The sequence below is a fragment of the Dreissena polymorpha genome, chromosome 1, assembly GCF_020536995.1.
Source record: "Dreissena polymorpha isolate Duluth1 chromosome 1, UMN_Dpol_1.0, whole genome shotgun sequence".
NCBI lineage: Eukaryota > Metazoa > Mollusca > Bivalvia > Myida > Dreissenidae > Dreissena > Dreissena polymorpha.
Window position 1 is genome coordinate 155,616,150 of NC_068355.1, and position 25,434 is coordinate 155,641,583.

A 25,434-nucleotide genomic window follows, 5' to 3' on the forward strand; every position below is an offset into this window, starting at 1 on the left:
CGGTATATCGACAGTATTTGGTTAATCACATTTATTTAAGCTAAATTACATATTCTGATCTGCCATGTACAATGATAAAATCTTGAATTCGTGCTTTGTATTTTTTTTCTTTTAGGACTGTTGCATTTTATGTAAAATTTCATATGCCAACTGATGAAGTTTTTGTTGCATATATCAACCCACACATACACATATGTAGATAAATAACGGGTGGTCGAACATTTTAATGTCATGAATGAACGATTTTTAACAATAAGGATTCGTAATTGTTTTTAAAAAAAAACACCACTTTAAATAACACCTTTAAGTAAGTGCTTGTAAAAGCGAAGTACCGTACTAGTTATAATCAATGTGTTTGACCAAAGATCTGTCAATATAAGTTAATAGATCTCCGGTTTTATGCATCACGAACGATTGCTGTTTTTAAGGCTTACGATGGATTTGAGAGACATTAAATATACATAAGAATTTTCATACTCTTTATTGTCGTACTGATACTTACTGTTAACCGACTTGAAATAAAAGTTTGTATCTTGTTGTATCTTGTATCGTATTACCATTAGACTTGAATTTAACGTTCAGCGAAATCGCCATACTTCATTCTAAATTCCATTTTAATAAATCTGACATCATTATATTTACAGCAGAGAAAAATCGGTTGAATTGCAGCACTTAAACATGAACATATTGTTAGTTATGTCATTTCCACGAAAATGGGAACAACATATTATAAGTCGTGACAAATACAAAGCTTACTGCTGGGAACGAATTGTATATCGTGGTAACGATTTAATAAGTCGTTGAACGATATAGCTTACTCATGGTAACGACATAACGAACCAATCAAAATACGTGCAGAATCAGTTTTCTCTTCTGGTTCGAAAGCAATTTTGTCGGCTTTTGTCGAATTTTCACAGTCGAAATCCTTATGTCTGCGTATGCCTTCATTTTACCTCACCTCACCAGCATTAAGGCGAATGGAACTTTTTAAGAATCATCATTACATGGCATTTTAGTTCAAATTTTTAGAAAAGAGGACATATTCGTCTTTGAATTGTTCAGAGACGTCTCTCAATTGATATAAGACTTTCACAACCTTAATAACAATAATTAAAATGAGGTCCGAAGATAAATATATTTAGTGTAATCTAACCTATACTTCTTTATGAATAATTTTAACAAAGCAAAATATTCTCGCTCACCGACCTTCAACTTCATTATGCTTTTGCGACGAGAATCCACATTTTGAATACATTTTACTTATTTTATTTACCAAGCGCTGTCCTTTTGTTATAGTCGTTGGGTAAGTTGTTCGCATTGCATTAAATAAAGAAAATTTGGAAGCAGATTATATGCTTTATAAAGTTGCTAAAGCAGAGAACTGGGTTTCAAAATCATCTTTGAATGTTATGGGAAATACAACTGTTGCAGTGAGCATCGTGTCTGTGATCAGAAAAAACCTTTAATCTCCTCAGTTTTTGTTGAGCTTACCACGTGGAAAGCCTGCTTAAGCTGTCACAATGAGAATGATTTTAAACATGCATGATTGCTAGCTATAGTCTCACAATGTCCGCAATGTAACTTGATCATTATTAATTAAATTAAACATGTTAAAAATACTTTAAATAATACATATGTTCATAACAAGGTGACAACTGTCGCTTTTGACACAGTTTCCCTACCTTAAAGTCTAGTCCATATAAACGGATCCTTTATAGAGCCTTTGATAATTTTGTTATGACAGCTCTGGGAGTCCATATGCATCCCTTCATAAACACAACCATACATGCCAGAAATTTTCAGGTCAAGATCTGGACATTCCCCTAAAAATGTTGGGACATTTGACCAAAGAGTGGCACACCTAAAACAAGTAATCATGCCACCTGTACTGCAGTCAGTAATCAGTAAATTTCTTACAAAGCCTCATTATTTATGGCAAATATTGACAATAAATGTGTTTGAGAAATTTCATGAACACAGACATTCTCCATTTTCCGGAAGTAAACACACATGTGCACTATGGGGATGAATCCATGACGTGGTTCTGTGGCATACCTATATTTGAGTTCAAGTTGGGACAGAGGCATGCATAATTGTTCAACGCGATGTGCGCGCACCAAGTACTGTTTTTATTCAAACAATCATTAATAACTACTTATGGCCGGTTTAATATATTCGTTACATACACAATGTATGAATTAAGTAACAAAACTCCATCTAGTTCTGGCTACCCTAACCTTAAATGTTGTTTTTTATGATTTTTGACTGGCGCGACATTAGGAAAGTCAACCAGAAATTCCCGAAAAGTTGACAGTTAACAAAGACCGGTCCAAAACAGCTTTTTAATGCATTTATTGGCCCAAATCAACCACTTGATCGGAAAGATTGACATTTTTCACATTTAACTGATATATTCTTCAACAAAATACTGTCTTAAACATTAAAAATTTATCTATTCTGCTCTGTATATCGAAAAAAACAGCAATGTGACATACTTTCTTGAATTGCGAATCTCCCGAGATTTCACGGTCATATGACGTTATTTCTATTTTTAGGAACATACCATGTGCTCAAATGTTTTCAAATTCAGAATGACATTTCCCGGTATTTCAGATTATTCTGGCTTGTTTTGTAAACAAATTGTAATGTAAATACAAACTCAAAGTAAATATTATTTAAAACTACCTGATTCACACTGAAGTCAGTCTAATAATCCACCAGACGTAAGTTGTTAATCACAAATAATAGATTTCAGAAATCGAAAGTAATGTTTACAATTTCAGCATAAAATGTTAAGGTCGATCCGAAAGTATCCAAATGAGCTCGTCACGTGACAAAGCGACAATGGCGTCAAAATTGTGATTTTCAGACCGATGAGGGTTATTTTCATCTATTGTAAGATGCATTTGAAACATTTGAACCTTAAAATATTCCTTGATGCAGTAATTTATATTCATTCACCAATACATGTAGAAATGTATCCAAGAAAATGAGCATTCTTTGATTTATAGTGTGACATAAATATGTTACGACTCTGGTTGACTTTCGATACGGGGTTGGCTTCAGCGTACAGATATGTCAATACTATATAAACTGTACGCTGAAGTTTCTTTAGCTAAACTCCATCAATCATGGCGCATTTGTAAATACACTTCAACACCGTTATTTCGAACACCGATAATCCGAAGTCACCGTTATTTCGAAGTATTTTCCGGGTCCCGATTTTGGTTCTTCTTTGTTTAATGTAAAATTTCATTGTTAATCCGAACTTCGTTAAACCGAAGAAATCGTTAATTCGAAGTGATTCTGTCGGTCCCAACACTATAATTCGCACCTAATTATCAATCTTTATTCCGAAGTCAAAACTGCAAAACACTGAGCGTAATTTCACACCTTTGTCGTCAGCGCTGTGCACGTCAAAATCCGATAATTACACCTTTGTCGTCTGCGACTTAATCGGCCAGCGATCAGCGGACGCAGTACTTAAAAGATTAATCCAGCGACGACGACAAGGCCGACAACACAAGAATGAACTTGATATCCAATCAATGTGTGACCGCATCAACGACGTAAGGCAGTTCTGCGAGCAAAACACGGGCGGAAGTGAATTGTTGAATGTCCTTGACAAATTGGAGAAATATGTTACATGCGTCCAGTTTAGCGCTGCTAACGCCGATGTTCAGAGAGACATCGCGTCTTATTAAAAAAAGTTTATTCATTTCCGAAAATGTACTCATATGTATTTACATGTATTATAACGTGTGCTGTTCATGGTATTTTATATCTTCTGTAATTAGAGAAAAATAAAAAGAAGAAGAAAAAGAATCGTTTTATTCCTCCGTTTGTTACAAATAGAAATCTATTGCTATCTGACTAGTTTACGTTTTTAAGTAAAACCATTATTTATATTATCGTGTAATCGAACCATGCGAATTCCACAACGTTTTATTTGTACAGAGTCAAAGAAGTCTTCTGTCAAATGTTTATTTCGAATAATCGTTAATCCGAAGTTTTTTTTACGGTCCCGACGACTTCGAAATAACGGTGTTGAAGTGTATATAATTGTATAATAATAATTATGTGTATTGCCTTAGTCCCTTTAATAATTCGCTTTGCTCTGCAATGGTTCGAAGTCTGTGTGACTAATAATATCAATCTTATTGAAACACTATGCAATTAAAAGCAAAAGACATGTATGTATGTGTATGGTAATAAATTTATATCATAAATACAAGGTTTGTTTATGCAGAAGAGATAAAAAGAAAACAGAATATATACATAATGAGAAAACAGAATATATACATGTACAATCGTCATATTATGATTTGTTTGTCCACACTATCACAGTCCTAACACAGTGCTAATGATTTGCACTTCTGTGCAACTTTCGGTGTGGCTAGCATGCCGTCAAAGGACTGCTCTGAAAACATATTCTTTGGTGTGTCCCCCATTGCTGCGCCCTTCATCAAGATGCACACGGGCGCGACCTTGAATATGTGGTCGATGTACTTGTTGCAGGCCTCTACTGACAGCTCCTTCTCCCAGTATGACAGTATGGCCGCAACGAGTTCGTCCACTGTGGTCCACGCTTGGATGTAGATGTGCCTTTTGAATGCGGCCCACACCATCTCAATTGGGTTAATGTCCGGAGACTCGGATGGCCAGTCGTCCACCCAGTTGATCTTGTTGTCCCTCATGAAATCCCGGGGCATCTTGGACCTATGCTTGGGATCATTGTCCTGCTGGAACCGATGGCCTCCAGGATACACACTACGTATGAAGGGGAGCGCCCTGTTACCCAGTATTTCTGTCGCGAAAAATGTCTTTTCCATGATACCTTGGAAGATGGCTATCTGGGTCGCCCCCCGTCTACTGATGCCGCCCCAAACATGGACCTTGGCTGGGTGCTTGGGCTTCGGGATGACTAGGTTGATGGTCCCGGTTTGCTAATCTCCAGGGAGATCGACGATTCATCTGTGAAGATGATGCCAGATAGTCTGTCGTCCTTTTCTATCAGGCTACGACAGAACGCAAGCCGCTTCTCCTTGTTAACAGCTCGGACCATCTGTCCGTATCGCAGTGTTGATGCTTTATATCCGACTGCTTTGATGAGTCGTCGTGTGGTTGACAGGGAATGGGTACTACCCTCCTTCATGAGCTGGTTGTGAACGGTTCGACACGACCGCATACCGTCCTGCTGTAGGGCCCTGCTCACACGCGTCTTCCCCAGGCATGAAACAGCCCTTGTTGAACTGGTTGATCCAGTACCGAACATGGTCACGGGTAACATCTTTTCCCCGACTTGTCAGGTCTCTAACGATCCTTTCAGATTTTGCCTGATGATTTCAAGCTTTGTTATATGCGATACTTTCATTTTGAATTATTGTACCAGAGAATAGTGATAATGAACATCTGGATGCTCATTTATATAGTCGTAACCGTCAATCAATATTTTCGCACCTTCCCAATTGTAAGCCGTGTTTAACATAATTATCACTTCTCACATATGTTTGTACTGCTTGATTGCAAGCCATGTTTTTACGCAATTATCACTTGTCATTATGTTGCAGTTAAAACTATTACAGTCCACTCTCGTTATCTCGAAAGCGGCGGGAACAAGAAAAAATATCCAGATAACGAGAGTTCGAGATATCCGATTAGGCGTTTTCAAAGAAAAAAGGAGACGAAAATTTGGATTGTTTTTAACATCTTAATACCTGCTAAGTGGTCCAACTAAAGCCATCACCGTGTGGCCTAATACTATCTACCTGATATAAACGCGTTTTTACGAAGCATGATAATGGCTGTTGGAGTTCAATGATAGAACAATATTCTGCAAAATTGCAACGGTTTATATACGCAAAAATATAACTCAATGCAGTTTGGAATGTTGCTTGTAAAAACAATTAGTCTTTCGGCCTTTCAGCAGGCTGTGTATGAATTGCAGTTTATTGATTTTAAAGTGACAGGCCTTACTCAAGTGTTAATGGCTAACGACATTACACACGTGTGATCATTGATGCAATTAACGGATCAATTTCCTACCGCACAGTATCGGGAGCACCCGGGCAAAGCGGGACGGTGAAGTATCAAGAAAAAAGTTCTCACCTTTTGCCGACACTGGAACAGTTATTCGCACTTCGAGATAAATCACAGTAAATACATGTAAAATCGGGACTCGGGACCAAATTTTATATCGAGATATCGAATTATTCGACATAACGAAAATCGAGATATGCGATGTTTATTTATATAGGGTAAAGAAGGAAAAAAGTTTGGACATCAAGATTACTTCGACATATAGAAAATATCGAGATATCCGATGTCGAGATAACGAGAGTGGACTGTATTACGAATACCAAATTGTACAACAAACATAAAAAGAAGTGATAATTCTGTATGCCACCAAAGATTAAAAATGTTTTATTCATCTTCTTATTTTTGCAATCAGTGCCATCTTTTAAAAAGGCTATCAACCAATAGTAAAGCTGCTTTCTTAGCGATGTTAGACAAGCACTGATTTTTCTTTGTTGAGTTTATTAGCGTTTATAAAGCTTTTTAACAGTTTAGTTAAATGGAAAGATATTTTTAAATAATTAGATTTTTATTAAAGCACCGCACCCACACTGCAAAGTCTCCTTATGTATATATGGGTCAGCCCAGTAAAATCGGGCTGACCACATGGCTTTTAACTGCCTTTTACAGCAGAGTATAAATGTTAAGCAGTGTGTTCGGACAATGGTTTTTAACCAAAGTTTCTGAGGATAAATAAACCAATACTACTACTTAATTTTTGAGTTGCTTTATTAACCACATTGACGATTACAAATGCATTGTGTGCCCATGTAAGCTACATGTAACCAATTATTTTTATCGACAAGAGAAATACAACAATATCCATTTTGAATGTCTCTTCTCAGAGAACTCGACGGCTGCCCTAAAAAAGAATAACAAAAAAATTATATATTTACAAAACGCTTGAACTAAGTACAACGTACATGTATCTTGCTAGACATGAATAAAATCCATGTCAGTCGTATATGTTATAGCAATTTAACGACTAACTTAAACTAACCGTATGCCATTCCCATTAATATATTTGTTATCATGTTTTAAAATGTGTTATTACTTTATAATTTACGTTCAACACAAGGTACATTGTGTATTATACATACATGTATGCGTAAGTTAAACAAATCGAGAACAAACAGAACATCATAAATGAACACACAAAAAAGCTTTTAAACAACTGTTGAAACTGTATAATACGCAACATATAACAAAACAAATCTTTAAACGATCGCCTGGCATATTCATTCATATTGTAGACGTATCTGTGAATTAAAACATATATTAATTTTCTATACAATTATCTTTATTTTTATATGCCACAGTATTTAAACAATTTTTAATAACAATGTTTTTATTTTTGGCATGCCCAGTAGCACACTGTTAACGCGGTGTTGCGCGGCGGTCGCTGATAAGAACGGAAATCGTCTGCATTTACAGACTAGGCTAAAGTAATACACGCTGCGGGTATCAGCGAACTGGGCGAAACGCCGAGCGTTTTAGCGAGTTCACCTCGCTTTCCAACTCCGCATATACACTCGCTAGCAGAAAAAACCCGCGGAGGGAGCGCGTTTTTGGGGGAAAACGCGTGGACTGTACTGTAACCCTAAATTTAGATTGATGCAATATGTACAGATTGTTTTCTGAAAATCAGTCAAAAACAAAAGTAAATTTATGTGAAACATCAATGTGTATTGGTTAGCGCTAATTTTTATTGATATACAAAACTGGTGTTTTTGTTTTTAAGCCTCAGGTGGTATAATACACAGAATACCATGTAATAGTATCTCTGGACTTAATTTCGGCCATGAAATACAAAAGCAGTCTGCTTTTAATTCACTACGATGAATCTGTCGCCAGCAATTAGTGACCCCTTTCGTAAAAACACCATGGTGTGAATGCCTGATAAAATCAATAATTTGCTGATAGATCGCTGATATCATAAGGTGTGAAAAACAATATGGATCACTCGAATAGTAGATATATGGTTTGTTAATAGGGGCAATAAAGGGATTAGCGATGGTAATTTAAGCCAGACAGAGCTTGATTAGCAAATTTTATTGTGACCTTATAGAACGTATATCATTTTTAACGAATGCGGGACAAATTGTGTCACATCGGGACACCGGGACAAACACCCAAAAAGCAGGACTGTCCAGCCAAGATCGGGACATCTGGCATGTATGACACAACTGCAGTACTCCACAGCTGATCAGTGCGCATCACTAAACAGACGTCGTTCGTGACCAATTAAGGAATGCGATAAATAACTTCAAAAACACATTAAATGTACCTGAATGACAACCTACCGACGTTATCCTTTGCATGAACCCTTAAAAAACACAATGTTTCAACACACTCAAACACACTATTCTTGTTGGCATTTATTGCAAATTGAGAAATCAATTAAAAGAAAATTATCATGTACTATACACTGCATCATTAGCGTGAGTCATTCCCAATTGATTGGATTATTTATCACTATCAATTTTGGAAGTCTTGGAAAATAATAATTGTTTGGCTTCCTTGTAGTACAATGGTTTTGATACAATTTCAGGAGAAGGAATGTCCAGTACTGGGAAGCACAAGAGTGCTATGATGTCTGCCGAAGTCACGCCAGGACCGTCCACTGACGTTGAGAAAGCAATTGCAGAGGGCGACACCAATGCATCGCCACCTAGCAAGAAAATAAAGACAGAAACGGAAGACACAAACTCGTACATGAAAAGAACATTTGACGCTCGGAGAAGCTTCATAACTGTGGAGTTACCTCCCATCATTGAGGTTAAGGAAACATACCCAGAGTTGTTCACGGATAAGCAGATCATGATGGAGTTTCAGCGAATCACTGACATTGACCTAGATATTTCCCTCCAGAGGTACTGTGTTGACCATAAGCAAGACATTAGCGACATGTGCCGCCGGATACCAAGTGCAAAGGACATTCTGACCCAAGCAGAGATGGTCAAAAAGGAAATTCCGGCCCTTGAGCCCTACTGGGACATGGTTGTCTCCCTTTGTCTCATACCTTACATGATGAAGGAGAATCTCTGTGACATGGTGATCGAAATCGGTGAAGACGAGCAAGTTGATCCGAAAGGTAAAATTGTACCAGTTCTCATTTCTAAGGGCAAGGTTTTCAGCAGCGATGAGTTTATTCTTGTCGTTGAGGAAGAGATTGTACAAGTGTTCGAAGAGTTTACTATTGCATTTGCCAGTCTGTTTGCCACCTACTGGATCTTTAATATGGAGTATCCAGACACGCTGTTGAACACTTACAACTTCATTCAGAAAGTGATGGTAAATCTTAAAGACGGGAGTGGATTGCCTAACCTGTGTCGAGAAATTCAGCAGAAGCTGATCAAGCTAGGGAAGACGCGATCAAATAAGGAAAAACCCAAGTGAGGACCCAAGCATGGTAAGTGACCCTCCAAGTATTAGGGCCCAAGAAAGGTTTTCTGTCTATTAAATTTTGCCAAAAAAACAACCTGTGAAAACTGGGTCTAAGGATGGGTCAAAGATCTTGAGGCATACATTGCACTACACAGAGATGCTGCCAAATGACTGAAAGAATAGAATTAAACGGCAGCTTTTGTGTGTTTCGTCGTACCCTAATTGTGAGGGACTCCTTCCAGCAAATGTACCTATAAACTCTAAACATTGTTGACTTCATTTTCACAGCATTCATTTGTTACATTTGTATCGTTCATTTTTATTGTTGCCATTCACTTGTTGTGTTCATGATAGAGAGGATGAGCTTAAATACATGTATATATATATATTTCAATTCTTACTGATAATGGCTTTTTTAATGTTAAAGGGTTTTCTTGTTTTGCTTATTTTTGAAATTTTCTTATTTTTCATAGCAACTCTTTATCACAAAATTGTTTAAATATGATTAATTTTTATCCTTTAGCAATTATTAAAGACCAATTTCATAAAGATGCTATTCTTTATCCTTGAAATTGAACTCCCCTAATCCTATTTATCTAATTTCAGTAACTAAAATACTTCAATCATGTGACTCCTACTTCTAAGTTGTTAATTATTGAATGTCTTGTATTTTTTCTTGATTAAGGATACTTAACTAAGTCAAATGAAAGGCAAAGCTTGTGAGCTCTCTTTATGCCACACTTATTGCAGAATCTTCATGAAAATAGGCCAGAACATTCATCACAATAATATCTTTTTATGTCCCCCACTATAGTAGTGGGGGACATATTGTTTTTGCCCTGTCTGTTGGTCTGTTGGTCTGTCTGTTGGTATGTTGGTCTGTCTGTTTGCGCCAACTTTAACATTTTGCAATAACTTTTGCTATATTGAAGATAGCAACTTCATATTTGGCATGCATGTGTATCTCATGAAGCTGCACATTTTGAGTGGTGAAAGGTCAAGGTCAAGGTCATCCTTCAAGGTCAGAGGTCAAATAAATGTGGCCAAAATCGCTCATTTTATGAATACTTTTGCAATATTGAAGATAGCAACTTGATATTTGGCATGCATGTGTATCTCATGGAGCTGCACATTTTGAGTGGTGAAAGGTCAAGGTCAAGGTCATCCTTCAAGGTCAGAGGTCAATTATATGTGGCCAAAATCCCTCATTTTATGAATACTTTTGCAATATTGAAGACAGCAACTTGATATTTGGCATGCATGTGCATCTCATGGAGCTGCTCATTTTGAGTGGTGAAAGGTCAAGGTCAAGGTCATCCTTGAAGGTCAGAGGTCAAATATATGTGGCCCAAATCGCTTATTTTATGAATACTTTTGCAATATTGAAGATAGCAACTTGATATTTGGCATGCATGTGTATCTCATGGAGCTGCACATTTTGAGTGGTGAAAGGTCAAGGTCAAGGTCATCCTTCACAAGGTCAAGGTCATCCGACAATGTCAAACATCATATAGGGGGACATTGTGTTTCACACACACATCTTGTTAATATAGAGTTCATAACTGGGTCACATAGCTTCAAAAGCTAGCTCACTACATGTGTAGGTCAAGTTGAAGGAAAGGCTTGTTAACACTCTTTTGGAAACAATTATTGCTAAAATTTCATGAACGTTGCTCTGAACATGTCTTATGAGTATTTCTCCACCAAATGTCTCGTTAAAAACAAGGCTGCAATGTGGTAGTCAGTTTTCCGTATCTTGCTATAGTAAAACCGTTTACACTTTAGAAATCACTAAATCACTTTTGTAATTACATGTAATAAAAAACTTGCTACTATTATTTAAAAAAAAGCTTATATGGTATCTAGACTAATTTTTAAAATAATTGTGGTTTGTTAAAAAATATGGCTGCCAAAATCTGGAAATTTTATTGTTTTACCTAGTGAACACCACCTGCTTAAAAGCCGTAAAGTTCCTTGGGGTCTCAACTCTCAAGTGAGTGACTGGAACCTTAAGGCAATATTGTTATATTTTATATTAGAGAAAGGGTTTCATGTTATTGATCAGGATAATTACACATTGAACAATATTTTGATAGTTTGTAATTCTTATCATGATTTCTTACAATGGTTATACAAAGTTTTGATATCCTGGTTATCATGTTTCTTACATTTTCTGTTGAATTTCCTTTCCCTATATAGGCTGCAGGAAGAAGATGCTTTGTACTTAAATTTCATTGTCTGGATGAGGTGTTGAAAAAAGGTTTGTGCCATGAATATTGACCAAAACATTCATTTATGAAATTACAGATGTTTATTAAAAATAATGTTTTGTCAAATTGAAGATTATTAAAACGAATGATTGTTCACAACATATCAATAAAAAGTAATATCCTTTCTCCTTTAAGTATTGTTGTAAGTGTACACAATGAAAACAGATTTTCCCCCCAAAAAAACACAATGACTTAAATACAAATATCGATACATCAAAATTTAGTGTATTTAATTTTAGTTCTTCCTCGATTGTTTTATTCTGTGACACTACACTGAAGTGGGTAATATTCTCATTCATTTCCTAGTAGTGATTTTCTTTAGCATGTGAAATGTTTCATACCAAAAATGTATATATCGTTTGTGTATCTTTGTAAAATTCAGCCACTTAATAAAAAAAGTAAACAAGAGGTACTGGTACTTAAAAGTGAAATCTGATACGAAATTTGTCTGTGTTATGCACACAAATTCACCATGTAAAATATATTGGCAGATAAATATATAAACATATATAATACATTTATCATTCTTAAGGGCTTTTTCAATTTACTTTTAATTGGGGAAGTTTGTTTTATTTATAACTTTTCAATAATTACTGATTAAACTTACATAAAACAGAGAATCCTTAACATGAACTTTTCAGTTAAATTGAAATTACAACTTCAAACTTTCTATTCCCAACAACAGTCAGCCCCAACAAAATCCTGATTGTGGTAGAACCACACATTTTGCTCTATTAAAAACTAGGTTTGCATGATGATATATATGAGTTTTTTAGCTCACCTGTCACGAAGTGACATGGTGAGCTTATGTGACTGTGTGATGTCCGGCGTCCGTATGTGTGTGTGTGCGTGCATCCGTCAACAATTTGTTTGTGTAGACAGTAGAGGTCACAGTTTTCATCCAATCTTTATGAAATTTGGTCAGAATGTTTATATTGATGAAATCTGGGTTGGGATTGTATTTGGGTCATCTGGGGTCAAAAACTAGGTCACTAGGTCAAAACTATGTCAGAAAATAGAAAAACCTTGTGTTTACAATAGAGGTCGCAGTTTTCATCCAATCGTTATGAAATTTGGTCAGAATGTTTATCTTGATAAAATCTGGTTTGGGATTGTATTTTGGTCATCTGGGGTCAAAAACTAGGTCACTAGGTCAAAAACTAGGTCAAATAATAGAAAAACCTTGTGTAGACAGTAGACTGTAGAGGTCACAGTTTTCATCCAATCTTTATGAAATTTGGTCAGAATGTTCATCTTGATGAAATCTGGGTTGCGATTGTATTTGGGTCATCTGGGTCAAAAACTAGGTCATGAGGTAAAAAACTAGGTCAAATAATAGAAAAAAACTTGTGTAGACAGAAAAGGTCACAGTTTTCATCCAATCTTTATGAAATTTGGTCAGAATGTTTATCTTGATGAAATCTGGGTTGGGATTGTATTTGGGTCATCTGAGGTAAAAAAACTAGGTCACTAGGTCAAATAATAGAAAAACTGTCAACAATTTGTTTGTGTAGACAGTAGAGGTCACAGTTTTCATCCAATCTTTATGAAATTTGGTCAGAATGTTTATCTTGATGAAATCTGGGTTGGGATTGTATTTGGGTCATCTTGGGACAAAAACTAGGTCACTAGGTCAAAAACTAGGTCACTAGGTCAAATAATAGAAAAACCCTGTATAGACAATAGAGGTCCCAGTTTTCATCCAATTTTTATAAAAATTGATCAGAATGTTTATCTTGATGAAATCTGGGTTGGGATAGTATTTGGGTCACCTGGGGTCAGAAACTAGGTCACTAGGTCAAATAATAGAAAAACCTTGTGTAGACAATAGAGGTCATAGTTTTCATCCAATCTTAATGAAATTTGGTCAGAATGTTTACCTTGATGAAATCTGTGTTGGGATTGTATTTGGTTAGTCAGGTGAGCGATTCAGGGCCATCATGGCCCTCTTGTATGTAAATTCTTACTTAATCATTCCTGCACTTTTTTCTAGAAGTCACAATTTTGCCAAATGGTCATGAAACTTGCTCAGGACATTTATAGCAATGATATCTTAATGGTTCTCGTCATTTGTTAAACAAGGGTGCCAGGGGCCACATTTATATCACAATCTAAATGAAACTTGGTCAGTACATTTGTCTGAATGATATCTTTGCCAAGTTTACAACTGGGTCCAGTTTGGTGAAAACTAGGTGACTGTTTTGGTCAAATAACTGGTAAAGAAAAAACTTGTGAACACTGTAAGCTTAAGGCCACATTTGGTGCACAATTTCCATAAAACTTTACTAGAACATTTGTTTACATGATAACTTGGCTGAATTCCAATAGGGTTCTTAAAACATTACAAAAGCTTATTAAATGGTTCAGTTACTTTGGGTCTTAGGATTGGTATCAACTTGAACAAAACTAGTTTTTATTATATTTCATTTGCTTGTTAATGTACATTGATTTATTTGTAAATGATTTTTTGTAGTTACTAGTTGTACTATAAGAATATCTGGGTTCCATTTGCAATATTTTTGTAATTGTCTCTTTTCTTTTTTGTTGAAAACTGCAGAGTGAAATACATGTAACATTCAGGACATTGTTGACTACATGTGCTGTAACATATGACATAAAATCATTATATTATTTATATCATCCACTTTTCTGCAAATTTGACTCCAATCATCTCTGGTCATGCCATAAATTATGTTTACATGTTGCAGTTAAATCACCCATCATGTATCCATTTGCAAGTCATTGGTTGGGCCTTCACCATCAGAAGGGCATAAAAAGATACAAATAAATACGTCTTGTATTTTCTTCTAAACCTCTATGCATTTTCTAAATCGTACAACAATTGTTGTTTAGTGTTTCTTTATCACTTTTTTTTCCACTCAAATTGTCTTGCTGGCAGCTCTTGGCAAAACAAGTAGTACAAATATGTGTTAAAGTTTGTATTTCTGTCACATATTAAGGTCTTGTTTAATTATCATAATAGTATTTCTTTGCATATTTTTCTCCTAAAAATGAGGTTAAAATGCTTAATTTTTTAAAATATATATTTGTAGTTGTCAAATTGTAGGTGCTGGTGCAAGTAACATTGTAATTTGTTTTTGTAAAAGGGAAATATTATTGTGTTTAGTTCACGTTCATGTGCTTGTCAATGAATGAAAACATGTTGTTAGTTGGGATGGAAATTGCATGAAAATATCAGCATTGTGTTCTTTTTTAGTAAATCATATTTTACTTAGCTATAGCTTGTTTACTTTTTATGTCCCCGACCCACTATAGTGGGGGACATATTGTTTTTGCCCTGTCTGTCTGTTGGTCTGTTTGCTCCAACTTTAACATTTGCAATAACTTTTTCAATATTCAAGATAGCAACTTGATATTTGGTATGCATGTGTATCTCATAAAGCTGCACATTTTGAGTGGTGAAAGGTCAAGGTCATCCTTCAAGGTTAGAGGTTAAATATATGTGGCCAAAATAGCTCATTTTATGAATACTTTTGCAATATCGAAGATAGCAACTTGATATTTGGCATGCATGTGTATCTCATGGGGCCGCACATTTTGAGTGGTGAAGGGAAAGGTCAAGGTCATTTTTCAAGGTCAAAGGTAAAAAAAAATAATCAAAGCAGCGCTGAAGGGGACATAGTGTTTTTGACAAACACATGCCACACATTTTGAGTGGTGAAAGCTTAATGTTAAGGTCATCCTTCAAGGTCAAAGGTCAAAAAATTAAATAAAAGGGGCGCAAAAGGGGACATAGTGTTTCTGACACATTTCTTGTTGATACATTTTTTCATATTGAATATTTTGTGTTGAATTTTTTTTTATCATCTGTGTGTTAACAGACCAATTTTTAGTTAAATGTTTTTCTATTTGTTTGCTTTAATTATATTTTACAAGAATTGATTTGTTTGATATTCCAAGTGGAAATATTTAATGCTTGCATAAATGCCCTCTGTACCATCACCATAAATTAAGGCAACATTGATACTCTTATGGTATGATTGTGGATGTATCAACAATTTTAATTTGTCAATTCAAACAAAAGCTATTTATATGTACAATAATATAATATTACAATATCATAGTAAAATTAATATTTTAAGTCATATTTACACATTGGAGCGGAACATGGGCAAAAAGCCTGGAAAACATTTGCGTAGCAGTAATATTACGCGCGTGGGGCATATGATATTAACACTTTGGTTTGCTAGTAATCAGGCGAGAGACTTAAGGGCCTATTGCCCATTTTTAAGTACTTGATATATGTATTTTGCAAACAACAACTGTTCAGACTTTTTATGTAATTTTTGACTTTATTATTTTGCATCTCATGTGTTTCCCCTCCAGTATTAAATATGAGCCATGCTCTGTGAAAAGGAGGTTCAATGCATGTTTGTTAAGTGTCAGCCCAGATAAGTCTGTGCAGTCCACACAGGCTAATCAGGGACGACACTTTTATGGAATTTTTTGTTTACAGAAAGTTTCTTTAAAAAAATCCAGTTTAGGTGGAGTCGTCCCTGATTAGCCTGTGCAGACTGCACAGGCTAATCTGGTACAACACTATGCACATGCATTAAACCTCCTTTTCACACAGCACTGCTCACATAATATAGTGTTGCTATATTTACTGTTACTATAAATGATTTCAAGTAAGGGTGGGTTCGGCTTTGAGCTTGTTACTGGGTGGCGAGTATTTTCTGTACTTTAACTTTCTTAGCTCAGACTGGCTTAAATTGTAATAGAATAATGACCCATTAATTTTTTTCTAGTAAATAACACACATTATAATAAAAAAGCAAGCAGAGGGAACAATCATTAGGTCATCTTCATGTAGTTTCAATTTTCATTGTATAGTACTTTTTAGTGTCACTGTGGTACAGATGTCTTATTCAAGTTTTTGTGCACAATCAGTGTATGGATGATACAAGTTTACTGTTCTTTGTCAAAAAACTGCATTTTCACCCGCATTCTTGTTGGCTGCTTCACATCATTTGCCGTTGAATTGAAAATTATGTTGCATTATTTTTCACAACCTGTTATCAGTTACCATTCTCTTTGTAAATCATGTTCATTGTTAATGTTTTAGACAATAGATCTCTTTGACTGGAATACATGTGTTTGTTTTCAATGACCTGAAATAGCACTTGCAGAGTGCATATGCATACTGTTCAGACTAGCTCAGTTGATAGAGCACTGAAGCTTATTGAGACACTGTCTGTTTTCTGGAGACGTATGTGGTGTCCTATGAGGGAGATCATTAGAAAGTACTTGGTGTCCTATGAGGGAGATCATTAGAAAGTACTTGGTGTCCTATGAGGGATATCATTAGAAAGTACTTGGTGTCCTATGAGGTACTTGGTGTCCTATGAGGGAGATCACTTGGTGTCCTATGAGGTAGATCACTTGGTGTCCTATGAGGGAGATCACTTGGTGTCCTGTAAGGGAGATCACTTGGTGTCCTATGAGGGAGATCACTTGGTGTCCTATAAGGGAGATCACTTGGTGTCCTATGAGGGAGATCACTTGGTGTCCTATGAGGGAGATCACTTGGTGTCCTATGTGGGAGATCTACTTGGTGTCCTATGAGGGAGATCACTTGGTGTCCTATGAGGGAGATCATTAGAAAGCTGCATGTGTATGGCTCAAACTCATTCAATTCCAGTTTCGAGTACTTTTTGAGCCGCACTTTGGAAAAACATGGTTAAATTCATTTGCAATAAGCACAGGCTAATCAGGGACAACACTTTTTGCCATAGCTGGATCATGCATTTAATCCCATTTTATCCAGAGTGCAGTCCATTTAAGCTTGATTGCATTAAAAGCTTTGCATTTAAAAAGCTTTCAAATCCTTCTGATAAACCCCAGTGGCATGGTGGACAGCAGTTCCATTACGCCATGGCCGCAGGATGCTACCCGATTGGGGATCTAACCCAGAACCTCCCATTCTTATACAGACACCATTATCCACTAACCACTGTAGTTAATACCTCAACACAATTGATATGTGAAGTCATTGATATCATATGAACATTTAAACAAACCTAATCTGGAGTTAGCTTACAGAGTATCTTTGCAAAAATTACAAACATTTTATTGAGATGTAACACCACTTGGTGTTCATTATGCAAGCTGAATATCAGAATACCCAGTATGCTAATAATAATATCAATTATGAAATACTGTGCATTACATGCACCAAAAATTAAGAAGGAAATGTTGATAACACTATTCATTGTTCTTGAGTCACATTTTATTTATTATACCAGCATAGAAAAAGAGCAGAGAGGAAACAATATACACAAATTATACCTCACAAACCTCAGTACATATGGAATATTTTATCACACCAATACATGGCATTATTTATTTAGAAACACTCGCCAGCTACCACTCAAAGCATGTATACAGATGTAACAAAACAACGCCATAACCAGTCAAAATGAAGACATGGGTTGTTATCACTATTAAATAGATTAAAATCATTTTTGATTTAAAGGATTGTAAAGGATACCAATAAAATTCATCAAGTGTTCCCATAAAAAAAATCATGAAAATAATGTGTTGATATACAAGTATTATTACATCCAATATTATACTACTAAACTCATGAGTATTTTATAACATTTAACCATCATTTTTGCATTCCATGTAAGACATCAGACTTCAATAACTAAGCTTGGACATCCCTTTGAGCTGTTTGATACTGGTCCATATGTACAGTGAGAATTTAGGAAGGAATCCGGCAGAAACCATATACAGCTTATTCCCCAGTATAAGACTTAAAGGCAATAAACACAAACAAAAAATACAAATGTGATATTTGCCACACAGCAGAGGCACACAACGATGATTATTTGAGAACTCATGTACCCAAATATGATTCATCCAGGTTTTATCTATGAAGGAAATATAAAAGCGTGAAAAAAATGCATTTTTTAGAAAGTATTACAGAATACATTTTTAGTAATTCTTATTGAATTTATTTATTGAATTGAATTATTAAATTAAACATTGCACACACACAATGTTATTGATCAAATTGATCGTCATATTTTTAAAGCAACCCACACACTGAAAGAAGTGTTACAGAAATCACTTTTGATGAAGAAAGATATGTGCATAAAACAATTAAAACTTTTACACAATTATGTCTTGGTAAAATTAAATGCAAACAAAGTAAATGTAAATTAAGTAAATAAAATTGATAAAGCCATGTCTAAATTTTCTTTGATTTCGGGGTTAAAACAATGTACACGAAAGCAATGCAAAAAAAGGCTTTTTAAATATATGCAAAACGTATGAAAGATATTAGGCTGTTTAACATTTGTGCTGTTTACTATGCATAAGATTGAAATGACTGAAATGATTAAATTAAAATATGTACATCAAAAGCAGTTGTACTTGATTGATTTAATCCCTCCCCTAAGAAATACCTCTAAGTATAAAAAAATCACAAACTTTTAAACTATAATAAAGCAATGTCTAAACAAAACATCAGAAACCTGAACCCTGACATCCAGGAAATAAACACCAGCTAAACCTAGAAAAGGAACCAAGTTTGTACTATTTATGAAATGAAACCAATATCAATTTAGCAAAATAAAAAAGATTAGTTGTGAGATATAAACATACAATACCAACGTGTGCCTGTTAGAAAAAAAAATCACTTCTAATTTCAAATTCAACAAGATGTGTTTGTGAAACACAATGTCCCCCTATATGACGTTTGACCTTGAAGGATGACCTTGACCTTGTGAAGGATGACCTTGACCTTGACCTTTCACTTCTCAAAATGCTCTATGAGATACACATGCATGCCAAATATCAAGTTGCTATCTTCAATATTGCAAAAGAATTCATAAAATAAGCGATTTGGGCCACATATATTTGACCTCTGACCTTGAAGGATGACCTTGACCTTTCACCACTCAAAATGTGCAGCTCCATGAGATGCACATGCATGCCAAATATCAAGTTGCTATCTTCAATATTGCAAAAGTATTTATAAAATAAGCGATTTGGGCCACATATATTTGACCTCTGACCTTGAAGGATGACCTTGACCTTTCACCACTCAAAATGTGCAGCTCCATGAGATACACATGAATGCCAAATATCAAGTTGCTATCTTCAATATTGCAAAAGTATTCATAAAATGAGCGATTTTGGCCACATATATTTGACCTCTGACCTTGAAGGATGACCTTGACCTTTCACCACTCAAAATGTGCAGCTTCATGAGATACACATGCATGCCAAATATGAAGTTGCTATCTTCAATATAGCAAAAGTTATTGCAAAATGTTAAAGTTGGCGCAAACAGACAGACCAACAGACAGACCAACAGACAGGGCAAAAACAATATGTCCCCCACTACTATAGTGGGGGACATAAAAATGAAGGTTACATTGGTGATGAAACTTTTACAATAGATGTAAATTCCTTGCAACAACATATATAGACATTCATGTCCAAAAGAGAGTCGTGTTCTGAGAAAACATGTGCATAAAGTGTCGTCCCAGATTAGCCTGTGCAGTCTGCACAGGCTAATCAGGGACGACACTTTGCGCCTTAATTGGATTTTAGCTTAAAAGAGACTTCATTTAAACGAAAAATGTCATAAAAGCGGAAAGTGTCGTCCCTGATTAGCCTGTGCAGACTGCAAAGGTTAATCTGGGACGACACTTAACGCACAAGCATTGAGCCCAGTTTTCTCAGAACGCGACTCAATATAAGCCACATTTTGGAAAAACTGGGCTTAATGCATGTGCGTAAAGTGTCATACCAGATTAGCCTGTGTAGTCCAAACATAACTCTCCACTTTCATGGAATTTTTCGTAAAAAAGGTCTTCTCTAAACAAAAAACCAGTGTAGATGGACTGCATTGTAATGATAAGCCTGTAAAGACTGCATTGTAATGATAAGCCTGTAAAGACTGCATTGTAATGATAAGCCTGTAAAGACTGCATTGTAATGATAAGCCTACTGCAAAAGCTAATACGGGACGACACTTTACGCACATGTGTTAAGCCTGGTTATCTCAAAGTGTGGCTCACAATCATGTTGATCATATTTTTCTCTCTCTTTCACTCTTACATCCATAACCCAAACAACATCGGGAACTTTTAAACACTTAGATGGCAAAAACAGGGGCTTCCCTTATGTTTTTTGTGAACTTTACGGCCAAATCTTTTCTAACCATTCTGGTATGCCAATGCGTTTAAATGTATTTTTTGAAGGAACTGAAACTCTAAACAAAGGATTTACTTGTAAAAAGTATGATTCTTGTCTATTGAGACAGATGATTCCCAATATGCCGTTGATTATACGGTTTGCTTTAGCAGGTGCAAATGGTGTAAATAAGTTGTAAAAGAAATTTTTTGTTTTCCTTTACTTGTTTGATTTGTCTTGCCAGATTGAAAAATATGTATAAATATTTCACGGGGATGCTAATCATGATAGAATTTAGCATTAATGTACTTTAAAGTTCAACATGACAATTTGACAGATTAGTTGATAAGTACATAATAAATATCAGTCCTGTTTAAACACTTAAAAATGATTTACACAATGACAAACACTTACTGAAATATGAGGGTGGGATTCCTGCCTTGCCTGACCATTACTGCCACCCTTGAGCATAACTCACGTAACACAGTTAATCTTATTAAAGACATTTTCACTGAACAACGTGCCCTTTCAACTTATTCACATTCGGCCTGTAATTGCATCTTTGGAGAAGAACTTGCAGTCTTCATACATTTACTTAAATAGTAAATAATTGCCCGTAAATTTAACAACAGAAATACACTAATTTTTAACCATGTTAACCATACATTTAAATACAAATGCACAGGTAAGCAACTGCATGTGTGCAGTTCTAGGGATAACAATATCAAGTGCAATAAATACATTCACAAATTGCATAAATATAAATGTTTGACTACAAAGAATAATATGGAAAAATATTACTTAAAGCATTGCATATTCATATAAATACAAAAAACAATAAACAAAATTTAAAAACATAACAGAAAATGAATGCATTACTATGAGATATGTTTCAAACAAACAAGAGGGCCATTATGGCTTTAAGCCCTTATTTTATTTCAAGGTACAACAATTGTTGTACACTTGACCCGCTGACCTAGTTTTTGACCCAACACAACCCAGATTTGGCCTAGATATTGAAAATATTTACATTCTGACCAAGATAAATCCAGGTAGAGATATAAACTTGACTTCAAGAGAGGTTTCAAGGTTTTTCTAAGATTTGACCTGGCGACCTAGTTTTAGATGCATTTAACCCTTCATAAAACTCAGCCTAGATATTGTCGAGATCTAAGCATTCTGACCAGGTAACATTAATATTGAGTCATAAATGTTGTCTCTAGTGAGGTAACAAGCATTTTCTAAGACTTGACCAGACGACCTCGTTTTTAATGCATGAGACCAACATTCAAACTTAGCCTACATAATTCCAACATAAACATGCTGTCTAATTTTAATCAAGATTGACCTTTTAAAGTGTTAACTGGCTAAAAGTTGATGACGCAAATCGAGGGTGAGCACAATATCTCCCGATGAGAACTTTGTGCAAAGTTGAACTTACAATAAAACAAGACTATTGCCAAGCAATATAGTCCCCTACCGGCTCCACCATTGTCAGAAATTCCACCATTGTCAGATTTTTTTTATTTGTTGCCATTGCAACCAGAATTTTTGACATAGGAACAAAATGAAATGACATGCATAATGTCCATATTGCCATCTATCCATGTTTCAAGTTTCATGAAAAAATATTAAGAACTTTTAATGTTATCGCAGGATCCAGAAAACCACCATTTTCAGCAGTATTTTTAGTCTATTTGATGCCATAGCAACCATACTTTTTGACGTAGGAACAAAATGAAATGATGTGCATAATGTCCATATTGCCATCTATCCATGTTTCAAGTTTCATGAAAAAATATTAAGAACTTTTTAAGTTATCGCAGGATCCAGAAAAGTGTGACTGACAGACAGACTGACAGACAGACAGACAGACAGACAGACAGACAGACAGACAGACAGACAGACAGACAGACAGACAGACAGACAGACAGACAGACAGACAGACAGACAGACAGACAGACAGACAGACAGAGCGCAAACCATAAGTCCCCTCCGGTAAAACCGGTAGGGGACAATAACATAAAGTACAGTTATTAAAAAACGGTATCTTTTCAAATACCACAATGAAGTTAATATCCCACACAATTCATGTTTAGTTCACATTTCTGACTGATTGGCATCTTTTGTCTGTGTCAAACACTTTTTAAAAATACACCCATATATTTTATTAGTTGTCCAACCAAGATGTGTCAAGAATATTTCATCCTATTATTGTACATTTGATCACCGATTCAACAAACCATCTCCACTTTCATCTAATAAATTACACACATATAATATATATATAAGAAAAAATAAAAGATTGAACACAGTTTATTCATATACCGATTTCCAACTGTGCAATTAAATATTTACTCATTTGAATTGACATGCAGTATCTTTAAGTTCTGGAATGATTTACATATGTATCAATAATGACCATATTGTTATTTAAACTACTATATACACTTTGGTTTTCATCAGCAAATATGAGAATAATATATTCATGAGATTGCTCTAATTCACTACCTTATATGCATCTGGCAATGTTTTTTAAATGTAAACTATGGTTACATCACACATAATTCTTAATTATTGTATTGTATACTGACTGCACACAAGTGTCGTAACATACGGATGCAATACGTAAATTCAGACAGTACTTACAGTCGGACACAAGTAAATAAATGATTTAATACTCTCTTGATTTCTTTGAAACTCGGTATTTGTTGTTAAAAGGGCAATTGCATTTATTAACACCATAAGAGTCAATGGTATTGATCATCTAAACGTTTTATTTACGTTTCCGACTTTACATACTGTCCGAATTTAAGTACGCATACATGTGCACATACATGTAATATCTACATGTAGTATATGATTTTCTTTTGTACATTTACATTTAAGTACATGGTGCCTGTACTGTAACATTAATTTATGATATTGACTGTGTACATCAGACCACTAGCTGTATTATGTATATGTATGTATACATATTATGTATATGTAAATGACGAAATAAAATAAAGATGAAAACTTGCCTCTTATCATTTTGTAGGTAAATTTTATGGGCTACCAAATATTTTTATTATTTTTCTGACACTGATTATTATGCATGTTTCAAAAACACTTCAACAAAATAAACAAAGGTTTCTTAATGTCATATTCCATCATTTCAAATTAAAACAGCCTAGTAGTGATTTTGTATTTTAAAAAAAATCAAAATAAAACATAACCAACAAACTTTTTTTTTTCAAATACACAAATTATCATACATGCTTTTTCAGGTTCAATTAAACACACATTGATGAATGCAACAAAATGTTAACATTTGTTGCTATTCAAGTTTCATTTTTACATTTATTATGTGGGTGTATAACTACAACAAAAATTGTTTGCAGTTACACAGGGTTCAAACTAAAGCGCCTATGACTTCAATGTATTTTTTGTCAGATTTGAAGACCTGTTAACTTGTATTGTTATCAAGATTCACATTTGACTAGAAAAAAAAAGATAAAAACATAAATAATAAAATGAATGTCAGACAAAAGTTTATCGTAAGTTTAGATGGATTAAGAAGCATGACAAAACAGGCCTGAAAAACATGTATGAAAACTCAACCAAAATATACAGTTCTAAACATAACCAGCACATGACTTTTGTATTGCAAATAAATTGTTCCATTCCTCGCATTATCACAGCTATTAACATACACAGTGTAAATATTATGTCGTTTAAACTATCTGGAAGGATTTCAATGTCCACCGACATCCAATCTATCTCTTGTGCTATATGGTTTGGAATAAAAGATCTCCAGGTGAAAGGGCCATAGCACATCCCTGTTGTCATGGGTAACATTAACTTAACATATCCTGGAAAAGATAATATGATTACATATCAATCATATTCGAATGTTATAAACATTCACGATAGAGAACTCATGCATAATTTATTAAACATCTATATTTATATTTAATAACACAATCTCATTTATAGATTTCTTGTCCATCATTTTTTCTGTTCAACCCTTCTGTGCTAAAATGGGTATAGGTGGAACCAGTACTACCAGTAAAAATTATCAATTTATGATAATTACTGGTTTAGGAAAGAGTATCTAGGTGAGGGTAATAAAAATAGTCAGTGTGTGCTTGATAAGCCTGTGCAGACTGCCCAGGCCTTATCTTTGGTGGCACTTAACGTAGATGCATTAAACCCCCTTTTTTTCAGAGCGAGGCTCTATCCATTAAACCACTTGCATACTCTTCCCTTGGAATATCCATTAAACCACTTCCCATTGCATACTCTTCCCTTGGAATTTCAAAACAGAAGAAATCTAAAAACAGCAACAACACCAGTCTACACTCAATACTTACGTCATCTGAATCATCATGATAGCCTGTAAATGGATTAGTGTCATGCTTGGGCACCGGGTGTGCAGACCCGTTGGGTTGTGACCTCTTTGGTGCAGGTTTCGTAGCGGTACTTGGCAGCTTGGATGTTGTCAACTCCTGAAATTTCATATGCAAATTGCCGTTACTCTCGGCATGAT

At 35.1% G+C, this 25,434-nt stretch overlaps 2 protein-coding genes across 15 annotated transcripts in view; one reads left to right on the forward strand and one right to left on the reverse strand.

The window, feature by feature from the left end:
* The first annotated feature begins 1,195 nt into the window (after window positions 1–1,195).
* On the forward strand, window positions 1,196–16,841 carry LOC127857139 (uncharacterized). Of its 2 annotated transcripts, XR_008038351.1 has the most exons (3): window positions 1,196–1,303; window positions 8,627–10,610; window positions 10,763–16,841. XR_008038351.1 is itself a non-coding variant. In XM_052393519.1 (2 exons), the coding sequence occupies exon 2, from the start codon at window positions 8,635–8,637 to the stop codon at window positions 9,472–9,474; it is 840 nt and encodes a 279-aa protein (XP_052249479.1). In that variant the 5' UTR covers window positions 1,196–1,303; window positions 8,627–8,634; the 3' UTR covers window positions 9,475–16,841. The 2 variants fall into 2 exon arrangements, 1 of the variants encoding a protein (XP_052249479.1); XM_052393519.1 differs by having other exon boundaries at window positions 8,627–16,841.
* Window positions 16,842–17,964: 1,123 nt separating this feature from the next.
* The window catches only part of LOC127856922 (sortilin-like), a 219,561-nt gene continuing 212,091 nt past the window's right edge, over window positions 17,965–25,434 (reverse strand). For 11 of the 13 annotated variants that reach the window (XM_052393183.1, XM_052393173.1, XM_052393169.1 and 8 more), the window contains 2 exons: window positions 25,259–25,393; window positions 17,965–24,757 (listed from right to left, as the gene is read on the reverse strand). In XM_052393183.1, coding sequence (XP_052249143.1) covers window positions 24,743–24,757; window positions 25,259–25,393 — 150 coding nt within the window. In that variant the 3' untranslated portion in view covers window positions 17,965–24,742. The remainder of the gene's footprint in view (window positions 24,758–25,258; window positions 25,394–25,434) is intronic. The other 2 variants (XR_008038239.1, XR_008038238.1) reach the window with 2 other exon arrangements.